Source organism: Cervus elaphus, chromosome 30, assembly GCF_910594005.1.
Source record: "Cervus elaphus chromosome 30, mCerEla1.1, whole genome shotgun sequence".
NCBI lineage: Eukaryota > Metazoa > Chordata > Mammalia > Artiodactyla > Cervidae > Cervus > Cervus elaphus.
The window spans coordinates 26,289,985-26,305,167 of NC_057844.1; the positions used below are offsets into that span (position 1 = coordinate 26,289,985).

At 36.3% G+C, this 15,183-nt stretch overlaps 2 protein-coding genes across 11 annotated transcripts in view; one reads left to right on the top strand and one right to left on the bottom strand.

Annotated features, from left to right (window-relative positions):
- The window catches only part of NBEA (neurobeachin), a 646,246-nt gene that overhangs the window by 73,451 nt on the left and 557,612 nt on the right, over positions 1-15,183 (bottom strand). For all 10 annotated transcript variants that reach the window (XM_043891765.1, XM_043891767.1, XM_043891768.1 and 7 more), the window contains one exon: positions 7,398-7,538. In XM_043891765.1, the coding sequence (XP_043747700.1) occupies positions 7,398-7,538 (141 nt within the window). The remainder of the gene's footprint in view (positions 1-7,397; positions 7,539-15,183) is intronic.
- Positions 1,529-3,070, top strand: LOC122686610 (heterogeneous nuclear ribonucleoprotein A3-like). Its single transcript, XM_043891777.1, has one exon. The coding sequence runs from the start codon at positions 1,562-1,564 to the stop codon at positions 2,696-2,698; it is 1,137 nt and encodes a 378-aa protein (XP_043747712.1). The 5' UTR covers positions 1,529-1,561; the 3' UTR covers positions 2,699-3,070.

Consider the following 15,183-nt stretch of genomic DNA (forward strand, 5'->3'; position numbering starts at 1 on the left):
ACCTTCAAGGCGCAGTACAAGGACTTTCTGTTTCATTTGCTTCATGCTTGACTAACACAGGGGATCAAGCGCTACATTAAGTTTAAGAAACTTTAATATTTATTCAACTGACACATGTTGATCAAACCACTTTCAATGTGTGCGTGCTCAGTCACTCAGTCGTGTCTGACTCCTTGTGACCCCATGGGCTGTAGCCCGCCAGTCTCCTCTGTCCATGGGATTCTCGAGGCAAGAATACTGGAGTAGGTTGCCACTTCCTCCTCCAGGGGATCTTCCCGACCCCAGGATTGAATTCATGTTCCTTTCTTTCTATGTGTATATCATTATATTTGGTATTTTATCATTCTCCTAGAAAATTTTTGGCTTTGAAGATAAGGTGGAAAAATAAATAAATGTTAAACAGAAAATTCAGAAATTAAAATACTTGTACTTGGTTGGGCTTTAAAAACTTCAGGTTCTGTCCGGACGTATAAATGGCTGATGGCAGACGTCTTTCTCCTGATTACATCTACCCTAACCTTCCAACTCTTCCTTGGGGCCAGAAAGTCAAACTAGCCTGTCCTACATGAGAAGTACCAGCCCGACTGAATTATGTCATAACCCTCAGTGCCTGCACGGACACTAACAACCTGTCCTGCCTTCCAATGATGTGAAAAGAAAGTGAAAGTGTTACTTGCTCAGTCCTGTGTGGCTCTGCAACCTGATGGACTGGCCAGGCTCCCCTGTCCTTGGGATTCTCTAGGCAAGGATACTGGAGTGGGCTGCCATTCCCTTCTCTCAGGGGTCTTCCCGACCAAGGACTGAACCCAGGCCTCCTGCACTGCAGGCAGATTCCTTACCAGCTGAGCCACCAGAGGCGCCCTCCCATGATCTGATCGCAAACGACTCACCCTCCCCGGCCATCTAACTCTGTCACTCTTCCCCTCTGCTCTTTAGACACCTCCTTTATTTTTCTGTCTTACATGACTTCTGCTCAGTCACCCATAAGAGACTTTTTTACACCCCTCTCCGCTCTTCTCTTCTTTCTCTTCGTTTCATGTGAAACAAACCTCATTCCTTGTTAATAGTGCCGGGACATAATTTTATCAAAGAAAAGATATATATACCTTGAAGTTATATAAAGCATAATAAAGACCAAAGGGAAGGGAACTAAAGTTATGAGCACTTTTTGTGCATGGCATTGTTATTATCTCAGTTAACTAAATCAATCATCCCTATTAACCTTTAAGTGGGTGTAATTATCCCTGTTTTACATCTGAGAGAGATCACACTCTCCGAAATGGAGGAATCATTGTTTACACTGTGCTGTGTCTAACTTCAGAATTTTATTTTCTCCCAGTGTTTTCAAAAGAAATCAGAAGTATCTTTCTGAATCTTCAGAAATCTATGTGTTTACCATACACCAGGCTCTTGTTTAAGAATCCTCATCTTTCTCGAAGTAAACATGCATTGTCCGTAAGCATCAGGAATCAAGAGAAACAGGATGGCAATATTCTATCCAATAGCATTACATTGGGTCCCATATTGAACTCGAGTTGGAAGAGGCGGGTCCGGTCTCAAAATGGAGGTAAAACCGCCGCCCGGTCGCCCCCAGCCGGACTCCGGCCGTCGCCGCCGCCGCCGCGGGGAGGAGGGTCACGAGCCCAAGGAACCAGAGCAGCTGAGAAAGCTGTTTATCAGTGGTCTGAGCTTTGAAACTACAGATGATAGCTTAAGAGAACATTCTGAGAAATGGGGCACACTCACAGATTGTGTGGTGATGAGAGACCCCCAAACAAAACGTCCCAGGGGCTCTGGGTTTGTGACTCACTCTTGTGTGGAAGAAGCGGATGCAGCAATGTGTGCCCGGCCACACGAGGCTGATGGGCGTGCAGTGGAGCCAAAGAGAGCTGTTTCTAGAGAGGATTCTGGAAAGCCTGGTGCCCATCTAACAGTGAAGAAAATTTTTGTTGGTGGTATTAAAGAAGATACAGAAGAATATAATTTGAGAGACTACTCTGAAAAGTATGGCAAGATTGAAACCACAGAAGTTATGGAAGACAGGCAGAGTGGAAAAAAGAGAGGATTTGCTTTTGTAACTTTTGATGATCATGATCCAGTTGATAAAATTGTTGTTCAGAAATACTACACTATTAATGGGCATAATTGTGAAGTGAAAAAGGCCCTTTCTAAACAAGAGATGCAATCTGCTGGATCACAAAGAGGTCGTGGAGGTGGATCTGGCAACTTTATGGGTCGTGGGGGAAGCTTTGGAGGTGGTGGAGGTAACTTTGGCCGTGGTGGAAACTTTGGTGGAAGAGGAGGCTATAGTGGTGGAGGTGGTGGCAGACGAGGGAGTTATGGAGGAGGTGACGGTGGATACAATGGATTTGGAGGTGATGGTGGCAACTATGGCGGTGGTCCTGGTTATAGTAGTAGAGGAGGTTACGGTGGTGGTGGACCAGGATCTGGAAACCAAGGTGGTGGATGTGGTGGCGGTGGTGGAGGATATGATGGTTACAATGAAGGAGGAAATTTTGGAGGTAACTATGGTGGTGGTGGAAACTGTAATGATTTTGGAAATTACAGTGGACAACAGCAATCAAATTATGGACCCATGAAAGGGGGTAGTTTTGGTGGAAGAAGCTCGGGCGGTCCCTATGGTGATGGTTATGGATCTGGTGGTGGAAGTGGTGGATATGGTAGCAGAAGGTTCTAAAAACTCAGAAGAAAAGGGCTACAGTTCTTAGCAGGAGAGAGAGCGAGGAGTTGTCAGGAAAGCTGCAGGTTACTTTGAGACAGTCGTCCCAAATGCGTTAGAGGAACTGTAAAAATCTGCCACAGAAGGAACGATGATCCATAGTCAGAAAAGTTACTGCAGCTTAAACAGGAAACCCTTCCTGTTCAGGACTGTCATAGCCACAGTTTGCAAAAAGTGCAGCTATTGATTAATGCAATGTAGTGTCAATTTGATGTACATTCCTGAGGTCTTTTATCTGTTGTAGCTTTGTCTTTTTCTTTTTCTTTTCATTACATCAGGTATATTGCCCTGTAAATTGTGGTAGTGGTACCAGGAATAAAAAATTAAGTAATTTTTAACTTTTCCAAAAAAAAAAATAGCATTACATTTTGGTCTTAATTACAATGCTTGCATTAAGTGCTTTTACTATTTTTTTCCCCCCATTACAAACATATACTGCTGAAGATATATTACAGTTTAAATAGGCTTTTGGGTAGGCTTTCAAGGCAACTCATAATTTATGAAGTAAGTCCCAAATTCTGAACAATTTATTTATCAATTCACTTGCTGTACAACCTCTTTAACCTCCTAAAAATTATGATTAAATGTTTCACAATGGAGTTTTGAACAGGTAGGCTGAATATACTGAATTTGGAACTTGAATAGGTTACTAAAGGATATAAGAGTCCGATTTAACTACTTCATTGAATATGTTTTATATTCAGGGTAAGATTTAAAGCAAAAATATTCAAAGTAAAATGTGTCCTTTTATACTATTTAATATCTGAACAAACTGCAAAACTCTGTAACAGTTTATTCATCATTTGCCCAACAGCAGGTAGCAGAGAAACAGCTTTTTCAGAAACCTGCAATTTAGACAAGTGACTTTACTGGTGGTGTGTCTAAAATAATACTTTTAATTTTAAGTAATGAGGTATGTAGCTAATTTGCATTTTAAAGCAACTATTATCAATGTCATACTAAATATATTGACTGAAACTAATAATGAGTTTAATGACTTTGGGTCTAGCAGGCTTGAAAGATAAAGAACAGATATTTATTTTAATCTGTATTTTATTTTTATGAACAAATTTTCAGTGACACAAATTTTAATGTATTTTCTACTTCATAAACTCCTTGAGATGGGAGTGAGGAAATCACAATTCTCTGGGCCATTAGGTTAAACACTTAGTAAGCTATTAGACTGTGATACTTCTATTTATAACAGTACAACTTGAGATGCATTGGCTAAATGAGTTCCCATAAAAGCAACCCTATAGATTTCTTCTTTCAAGGCAGTAGCCAGAGGTCACATGTGACTACTGAGTACTTAAAATATGGTGAGTTCAAGCTGAACGTGCTATAAGTAGAAAATACATCTAGATTTCAAAGAATACAAAAAAAAAAAAAAAGTGAAATATCTCATTTACACTTTTTATATTGGTTACATGTTGAAATTACAACATTTTGGATCTACTGGGCTAACAAATATATTTATTAAACTAATCTCACCTGAATCTTTTTACTCTTAAATGTGGCTACTAGAAAATTTAAATTATATACATAAGTGGCTTGCATTACATGTCTGCCATTCAGCACAGCTCTAGACAATACTAAAAGGGAATGTGTAGGATAAACAAGGATAGCATTTCTGCTGTACCCCTACAGAGAGTCAAACTTGTACTCCATTTCTCTAGAATAAGAAATAAATTTAGGGATGGATTATGATTTATTATTTGATAAAATGTTTAGTTTATCAGGGATAGAAGAGTGTTAACTTAAATCAAGCTGTTGATAATAAGTATTTTTATAAATCCATCCTTAAATTCTTAGAAAACCGATTTTAGACTTATTTGATTATACAAAAGCCATTGAATATCATTTTATATATCTCAAAATACTATAATACATAATATGTATAATATACTCTCATATAATTCTCAAACCAACCGACTTGATAATGGTTTTTTTCAGAAATGGTGCCTGACTTGTTTTTAATCCCAAAATGCCCTAAAAGGTGTCTTATGCGGCCCCCCACCCCCACCCAGGGTGATGGCTCACTACAGCAATAACTGTTTCTTGCTTTTTGTTTTCTTGTCGGTCTGTTTTTGAGCTCAGATAAAATATTTTACATTTACTGTAAAGGACACCAGCTGTTTGAGATCTTGACTGGTGAATTTTTGGGTTTCTCTGTTTAGTTTTGACCTGTGCCTGAAACTGCAGCTATAAAGTTCTCTCTGTATATGTGTGAGTGTAATTCAGAAAAGCCTTTACCTCTTTATATGAGCGTCTAGTATTTTCTTACACCTGGAGAGAATTAATAAGTTATTACAACCCATAAACTAAAGGTGTTTTGTTCTGATTGGTTTATACTGGTAAATAGACACATATAAATCTAATATTCCCCCCAAATTAACAGAAAGTTTTTTAAAAATAGAACTTCTGTAAAAGTCCTAGAGTTTAAAAAATTCTTAAATAGCTAGCTCAGAAACATTTTTATAAAAGGATCCAAATTTACATAGTTAAGGTGAATTTTTGAACAAATTAGACAAACAACTTTGGTCTAAAAAAGTTTTATGTCTTTTCCTTTAGTTTATAATTACAGACTTTGTTTTTTAAAATAACATTTGACTTTGTTTCCTTACAGACTAAGCTAAACTTTAATTTCTTATGTTGGTTTAGGATTATGAAAAATATAAAACAGGCATCCAATTAAACTGAATCACAATTCTGACAAACTTTTTTCATAACAGTAATTATTTATAGTATATCACCTACCATTAATTTACAAGTTACCTAAAACATGCACACACTACATGTTTGTAACGAGTTCGGTTTGCTTGAGGAAACTCTCCAAACCAAACTGTTTCCTTAGGCAGTGGGGGAAAAAACCCTTGTCAGTTGGAGATGCATTCCCTACTTTGTCAGTGTGTTTCTGAGGCAAATCAGCCTCATGCAATAGAGTAGTCTGAAGTATATTTTGGTAAGAGGAGATAAACATTATTGATTGTATTGATTCAGAGATTTACTCCACAGTCATTTATAGTTTAAAAAATATCTGGCCATCTGACTCCAGTAACTGCTCTCAACTAGACTAGATTGGAGAGGGCAAAACCAAGGCAAAGAGATTTGTTAAGATTTTTTGCAATAATATAGATGAGAAAGAACAGGAACCTGAACTAAGGAAGTGACAGAGTTAATAAAGAATGGAGATAGACTGTAGATGGTAGAACCTATCCCATGTGATGTCAGACTGGATGTAAGGGGCTGACAAAATGGAGGAAATATCTAGGTTAGGTAACTGGGTGCAATAAATGCAGATTATTTAGATAAGTAATCAGTAGGAAACACCCCTGCACATTTATGAGGGAGATGAGAAGTTTATTTTTGGAAATGCTGTTTATAGTATTGTGAGGTGTTCAGGTAGAAAAATATAGAAAGACACAGAAATAAGCAAATATATTCATATCTTAGAAATACAGGTTAGGAGCCCAAGAGAAATGTCTGCAATGAAGAGAGAAGCTAGCAGTCACTAGTTTAGAACTGAATGATACAGCCCAGATAACATACCTAGAAAAATCCTGGGGAACAGAAATATTGAGAAAAAGAAATCTGAGCATGAGATAGGGCAGGACAGTTAGAATGACAGAAGGGAAACCAGCAGAGGATATTGTCGGAGGAGCCATGAAATGGGAGAAACTTCGAGTAGGAGGAAATGAGCAATGGTGCCACATGCTTCAGATACACCATGAAGCTCTGCCACGTAACCCGTGACCTTCACAGAGACAACTCAGTAAAGTGATGGGAGTGGAACCTGCATCAAGCAGGATAAAGACTGAATGTGGTGATAGAGACCAGCACAGTGCAGAACTAGACAGTGGAGGCTGTGCTTCTGGTACATTTGACTATGCAGGGGGAGACATGGGAAGTCACTGAAGAGTGGGTGGGGGCTGGGAGGAGGCATGTATGTATCTGCATATGTATGAAAGTATGTGTACATGCAAACTGCATGCTTAGTCACTCACTTGTGTCCAACTCTTTTATGACCCCATGGACTGTAGCCTGCCAGGCTCCTCTGTCCATGGGATTCTCCAGGCAAGAATACTGGAGTGGGTTGCCATTTCCTCCTACAGGGGATCTTCCTGACCCAGGAACCGAACTCCCGTCTCCTGCATCTCCTGCATTGCAGGCAGATTCTTAGCCTGCTGAGTCATGTGTAAGTATGCATTTAAAAGACTGGAGAGATTTGAATTTATTTATGTCTTAGGAGAAAGACAAAGTAACAGAAAGTAGTCTTCAAAAACATTAAGAAAATTGTTTTTTTAAAATACACAACCTCAGAAGCAAGACTGGGAGGGCTGGGAAGAATGCTAGCTGGTGACAATCAGTGTGAAAGGAAATGCTGGATATTAAGGACACAATCTGGGAGTCTGGTTCCTTTTGTAAATGGTTTAGGTTTAAGAAACTCAATCTATCTTTCTAACCCAATTTTGCAAATAAGGCAACTCATGAACAAAAAGGAATCAGGTTTTGCTAGAGCTTGGCATCTTTCATTTCTACTTCAGTGGTCTCTAATCTCTGCTTAAAACTAATAAGTATATTTGATTTTTATTTAATTTCCTTATATTAAATACTCTGAGATACTAAAGGCAAACTGTAACTTAATGAAGGCACTCACAATTCGAACAAGCCAGGATAAGGTGGACGTTGCCGTGGAATAATGTGTGTTGTAGTGGTAGGGAGGGCTCTGATCATCTTCCCAGGTCTCGTAGCGCTCTGCATAAAACACAGCTCTCTTTGGGTTCAAAGCACCGATCGGCTGTAAAAAGAGAAAAAGAAGCATTGTGTTTAATACAGTCATATTAGATATTCAACATTATAACTCTTTACCTGAAAGTATTTACTGTGAATTCATTTTAACGATAGAATACGTGTTATTTTGCATTATATTTTTACCAAATTTGATTTTGATATTGACATTTGATTTTGATAATCACTACATTTGCTAAAATTAACTCAAGAAATGATTTATGTATGCAGGGTTTCTAGGTTTTATTGAAAGTTTCCATAAAGTAGATTGTCAGAGATGAGCCAGTTTAACCTGTTAAGGCAAAACCAGTATTTTGGTGTCATTTTGCCTACCTAACCACAGCCATAATGAATATTTAGCTTGATTACAGGAAATCGAGTGAGAAAGTGAAGAAGCAGTTGGCCATGTGACCATCACATTAGAGAAAATCTTGTCTTAATAGCCAGTTAACCAGAGTGTGAAAGATAGTAGTCACACATATGGAAACCCTGTTGGAATGCTAGTCCCATTCTGTTATTATACAGATGTAGCAAGTATTCTTTTTATTAAATTCAACAGGAAATCTGAGGCTGATGGAAATAATCTGGACAATTCAGATTCCCTGGAAAGCATTCTGTTAAGGCCACTAAGTCTTGTCCTAGCAACACCACTACACTACTGATTACGACATTAATCCCTACAGTGGAACACGTGGTAAAATGCTCAGGATACTATATGTGTGTGTGTATATATATATATATATATATATACATATTTTTTTTTCCAACAAAGCATATGTTAGTTGGACCATTGTCTCAGACTTCCCAGGACACCATTTATCAAGATTTTCTAACATTTAGTACTCACGATTTCAAGTAGCACACTTCCTTAGCTTAAGTTTTTGTCTGATTTTGACTTAATGGCATATGGAATCCATTCATATAAAACCTAATAGCTACACTGCTTTGTTTTAGGTTGCATACTGTAAGAAATAAACGTTTCTATAGAAAGCAAAAGATGAATAATATGTAAAATATATAATTCCTTTATTTTAAAATGTAATATTACTAGTTAGCTATGAAGTTCCCCCCAGGGCTTAATTTTAACAAGAGAAGTAGTAGAAAGTTAGTGTTTCAATGGAAGACAAATAATGTTACACAAGAGAGAAAGATTAATAAATTGCTTGTAAGCTTTTTCTTTGGGTCCCAGGGGACTAATTCAAACTATACAATGATGTCAGCAGTTAAAAAGTCTTTCAGAATTTTCATAATAAACTCTTATTTGCAAGGATTCTTTTCCTGAATATTAAAACTATTTATAAATTATGTTCTTTTTCCTTAAACTTAATTATGACTTAACAAAGACTAAATAATTTAATTATTTAATGTTTTCAAAACTGGCTTAAATATATATTTCAAATATTCTAAGGTTTAAACCTTATTCTCTGCTAAATGTTACTATCTCTCAAAAATTTTTTACTTGCATACAGAAAGGCAATGTAATTTCATTAAATGTCAGCAAAATATTAATAATATTTGACAAATATATAATTTTTTGGTAAAAGGGTAATTACTACAATAAAATTAATGTTGAGTTCTATTACAAATTAAAATAGTAAGTTGTTCATTTAAACTGGCTTATAAATTTTATGGTATTCCCAGGTGACACAGTGATAAAGAATCTGCTCGCCAAAGCAGGAGATGTGGGCTCAATTCATGGATCGGGATGATCCCCTGGAGGGGGAAACGGGAAACAACTCCAGTATTTTGCCTGAAAAATTCCATGGAGAGAGGAGCCTGGCAGGCTACAGTCCATGGGGTTGCAAAGAATCGGACACGACTGAGCATGCATGCACATATTTTATACTTTTTAGATGTGCAAATAAGTTTTTCTAACTCAATATTATAAATTATAATATTATTATTTTTTCAGAGCATTTAAATGTTGAGTACTTTATTCTGTCTTGAATAGGCTTATAGATCTTTCATATGCATAAAATGTCTACACAATCTTTCAGGATTCACCTTACCTGGCACTGTTCTGCAAGGCCTCACAAAACCAAAACCCACAAAAGGGCCTCACGGCCCTTCTTCTAATCTTTTCCAGGCTTCCCTCAACTACTTGAAAGTAGAAAAAATAAAAATAAATCTGTACGTTTTTTATTTTATTCAAGTTCCATCAAAATCATTTTATTGGAGTGTTTTACAGAATAATATGTTGTAGGAAACAGCTGCCCTGTATTAAAGCTTATATATGCCTCCATGAGTAATTTCTTAAAATACATGTCTACTGTTGAATTTTCATTTGATGCATTTAGAATAAATTTTATAAAACAAGTATAAATAGTTTGGCTTGTACTTATTATTTTTCTATTATTTTACTTCAATCAAGAAGCAATACTTTATTTAAAGGAAAAATGCTTCAGAATATCTGTTTGGGAAATGAGAGTTTCATCACAGATGACATATCTTCTTATGAGATCCAAATAGATCTATCTATCTGTCTATCTCTATTTATCCATCTATTTGACCTACATACCAAACTATCTACCTACTTCCTTACCTACCTATCATCAATCAATTATTCACCTACCTATACCTACCTACTCAGTCACTCACTTGTCTGACCCTTTGTGACTGCATAGACTGTAGCCTGCAAATCTCTCTCCATGGAAATTTCCAAGCAAGAATACTGGATCAGGTTGTCATTTCCTCCTCCTGGAGCTTGACGCAGGGATTGAACCTACATCTCCAGCGTCTCCCGCATCCGCAGGTGGATTCTTTACCACTGCATCACCTGGGAAGCCCATATACCACCTACTTAACCCATGGATAAAGTGATAAGGCTGTAAATTTGTTACCCTTTTAAAAATTGAGCAACTAATGCAATGTCAATACCACTTGGATTTAGTAAATAAGGTAGAATTATGATAAAAAAACCCAAAACACCTAAAACTACACTTAATGAAATTTATACATTATTTTGCAATCTTTTTCATCATAACTACCATAGCAACAATCCGTTTTATTTTCTCTCAAACAGTAGGCATTTAGATATAGCCACCTCTGGGCTTTTTAGGGATTCTCATATGAAATTTATAACTGAAAGTTTACAGCTTGCTCTAGATTTGTTATTTTGTCCTTGTGAGTCTGTATATCACAAGTTGATACTTAACATGTTGCAGAAAATTATGATAACAATGCAAAATTAAAAAATAATTTTACCTCTATGACACTTTAATATTATAATTCAAATTCTAACACTGCTATAAATCCTGTATAGCTTGCAAAAAGCACTATTTTCAATATAAAATTGATGGAAATTACATGCATAACATTACCATGTCTACATGAAACACTATTAAATTTACTGAAGAAATGCTGTTGAGGATTTTCTCTGCTCTCTCACTTAATTTACCTGTTTTCAATACTGAGAGAGAGATTTGTTTCAGCAACAGTATCATAAAAAGCTTTGTTTCCTGATAAACTATGATTTTTATTGTATGGGACAAAATTCCTGACAGATACTTATGGAGATTTACATTACTAAAGGCTCTGAGAAATATTACTGTAAATAGCATTGCTTAATTTTGCTCATTCCTGTGTCTATTTTTACCAGAACCTCATCTTTCTTTCGTTTTGCGGCTACATGCAATAGAACTAGTGTCCATTAAAATGTACTTTGAAAAGTTCTGGTTAGAATAATTACAGTATATATTTTTGATTGTTAACTTTTTTTTTTTTGGTTTCCTTTTCCTATTTTCTTTTCCTTCCTGTTCTCTGAGGCTTTATCAATGTTTCCCTATTTTATGAAACCTTACAAGTTTTATCAAGTCTTTTATACAGAGCAGATACATAAATTAAATAAAATAAGTAAAAGTGAGGAACAAAAATGATTTAAATTAAAAATACTTATTGAGTGACTGTTACTATATGAGACACTAAAAGGACTCTTAGAGAATATAAAAGTCTGAGCTTAGAGTTGATTTCAATAACTTTAAATAATGTGGATTGATGAGGTATGGTCAATACCATTAAAATAGCTTAAAAATAAAACAAAATAAGAATAAAAAGGACTTTCAAGGAAAAATGAGAGGTCCAGTTAAATTAATAACATTGAATTCTAGCATATCTAAATAACTTGAAAATACTTATTATATTTATAGCATTAGGATTCAAATAACATAAAAATGTTTAAGAGTCCACTATTGTTGCTACAACTGCTAATATAATACCATGTATAAGATTGATTTTCAAAAGTCTCTGAGGTGGACATGGTATTTGTTAATAACCTAATTTCATGACATGGAAGCAGGTGCCTGGGTCTCTACACTTCACATAACACTGCACTGCTTTTTCATTGCTAAATATGAAATTCTGATCCTGATGTCATTTTTTTTCCTAAAACTGTCTATAAGATTCCTCGTCCATCATGGATCCTCAGAAATGGAATGAACCTTACAGGCCTAGTAATTCTACTCCCTTAACGTTATAGATGAAGACAACGAAGAAAAGTCAAATCAAGATCACATTGCTGGCTGATAGCTGTACATTTTACAGAATGAGCTGAAACTGTGTGCTGGATATAGCTTAAAGCTGGGTAGAGCTGACTGATTGGCTTCTAAGTATTTTTTTCAGTTATTAGCTCAATATTCAACACAACTGAGCTTCTAACATAATCTAGTTTATCTTGTTATCTCTCATTATAGTAACTGAGGGTTTGGAAACCCTTAGAAGAAGCTTCAAGAATTCCTGCCTTTCTTGTTTTATCATCATTCTTAAAATTCTCAGTTATGACAAAATAGAAATCACACCTATAGACAATTCTGTGCTCAAGTAAATTCCCTGACTCTGTTCTTATCTGACCAGGGAATTTCAAACTATTCTTCTGGAAGTAGCTAAAATTTTATCTGTAAATCCCTACATGTTTGTAGCAGCTCATATGGTAATGGTGAGGCAAGTTCATAACTTTTTTTTTTCCCTCCCACATCAGATAAGCCCTTCAAGGGAATGCCCTATGTTTAATTTGTCTCTGTATCCTCTGAGCCAGGTGTCTAATACAGTATCTGGCTCTATTTAGATGCATCATAAATCCTGAATAAATGAAGACTAGCTGATCCGACTGGACAATATTTTAGACTTTCACATAGAAATTTTAGATGAAATTTTTAGGCAAAAATCTAAAGACAATACATCAGTCAGTCAGTTCAGTTGCTCAGCTGTGTCTGACTCTTTGCGACCCCATGGACTGCAGCACACCAGGCTTCCCTGTCCATCACCAACTCCCAGAGCTTGCTCAAACTCATGTCCATCGAGTTGGTGATGCCACTGAGTCAGTGACACCGAAGACAATACATAGTGAAAAAATATTTATAGCACATATGATGAGATGTTACTTTTCTTTAAAAAAAAAAAAAACCAAAAACAAAAACTTAAACAAATCAATAAAAATACCAAGGAATGATCCAATTAAGTGTATGAGCAAATGAGATGAACAGGCAATTCACAGAAAAATGAATGGACTATATGTAGGAAAAATATCACTAGGTCATTTGATATAATGATACCTATCCTTTTGCTATTCAGTATTCACTATTCCATCTTCTTCTATGAACCACTCCTTCCCCACTCTTGGGTGGGGCCTGTTGGGTAGTCTTGTGATCCAGACCTGTCAATCAGCATATTCTAGCTATATGGTCAGTAAGATTAGTACAGAAATGTGCACACAATTCAAGTTATTTCAGTGAAACTTTGCTGAAACTATTTGAGAAAGAAGCATTTTCTCTTCCTGGTAGGGTTACAAAGGCATCACTGCTATAACATAGAGAGGCTTGGCTGTGAATGATGCCAATGCAGAAAAGTATCAGAGACACAGCATCTTATGACACTGAGGAGTCCTTGGGTCCAGCTTACCTGAACTGACCCATTTCTGTATCTCTCAGTTATATGATCCAAAACAACTTTGTATTTTAAAACTGATTTAAGTTGATTTTCTGTTACTTGTAACCAAACATCTAAAGTACACTGGCAATCCTTAAAATGTCAAATAAAAATTATCTTTATTCATTAGATTGTCAAACATTATTAAGTTTCATATCACTCATTGTTGGCCAGGGTGTGACAAAACATGATATCTCATTGTACAGTTGGTAGAAATATAACTGGTATAAATTTCTTTTGGGGAAAATGTGATATTTTAAAAAATATGCACATGTTTTGGATCTAGTAATTCCACTCCGAGGAATTTATAATATGGGAAGAATAAGATGCAAGGGCATTTTTTACAGAATTGCCTGAAATGGCAGAAAAGAAATAAAAACTAGAAGTAGTCTAAATTTCCAACAAAGGATTAGTTAAATAATGACACACCCCCACTGCTGTGTACTGTGCAGGAAATCAAAAAGGCTGAAGAGAAAAAATTCCAAGATAAATTAATTCAATAAATACTGAGTGCCTACTATGCGTCAGAAATTATGCTAGACCCTAAAATAAGATAAACAAGGTCACTGTTCTCATGAAGTTTGTATTTAAATGTAGGTGTATATCTGCGCATTTAAGAGAATGCATGTGTATGTGTATACGTGTTCCTGTTGCCTGTAGAGACAGACACAGACAAAATGTAAATAAACAATTTGGTAAATGAGAAACTATCAGCGATCAGTGCTCTGTTGACAATTAAAACTGTGTGGATAGGAAAGGCATCTCTAAAGAACTTGGAGCAGAGACATGAACGACCAGGAGAAGCTAATCATAAGAAATTCTGGAGTGAGGGAATTCAAGACAGAAGAAGAGCTAGTGCAAAGGCTCAAAGCGGGGCCCTGATGACACGTTCAAGGAACTGAAAGAAAAGCAGTGTGACTAAAGCATAATAAACGAGAGGAAAAGTTTGTGAGAAGAGTTAAAGTCGGCAGAGGCATGTCATATGGCTTTGGAGACCAGAGTGATGAAGCACATTTTATGGGTGGAAAGTGCCGTGGAAAGCCACTCAGTGGTTTTAAGCACGAGAGAAACAAGATCTGAGTTAAGCTTTAGAAAGGTAACTCCAATGGTTCTGTGGAGAATGGATTAGAGATAATATTAAATTATCAGGACTACTAATAGAATTGAAAAATAGCCAGTTGTAAGAACAGCATCATTTAGCATAATCAATGTTTCCCTAAAAATCCTATAGTATACATGCTTAAAGTATTCTTGCTTATTTATTCAGAGAAAATTTTTCAAAGAATATACATGAAACTATAACAATGTTGCCTGTGGGGAGTAAGAATAGTGATAATTTTTAGTTTTCCATCATTCTTTTTTTACTATTTGATTATAACCTTGGTTTATCCCATGTACAGAATTTTAGATGGCTTTTTAAATTATATGACTCACAGTAGTGTGTATATATCAATGCTACTCTCCCAATTTGTCCCACTCTCCTCTTCCCCCTGTGCCCACATGTCCCTTCTTTACATCTGCGTCTCTATTCCTGACCTGGAAATAGGTTTCATGTGTAAAATAAACAGCTACTGGGAAACTCCTGTAGGGCTTCTGAGGTGGCACTATTGGTAAAGATCCCTCCTGCCCAACGCAGGAGACATAAGAGACGTGGATTTGATCCCTGAGGGGGGAAGATCCCCTCGAGGAGGACATGGCAACACTCCAGTATTCTTGCCTGGGGAATCTCATGGACA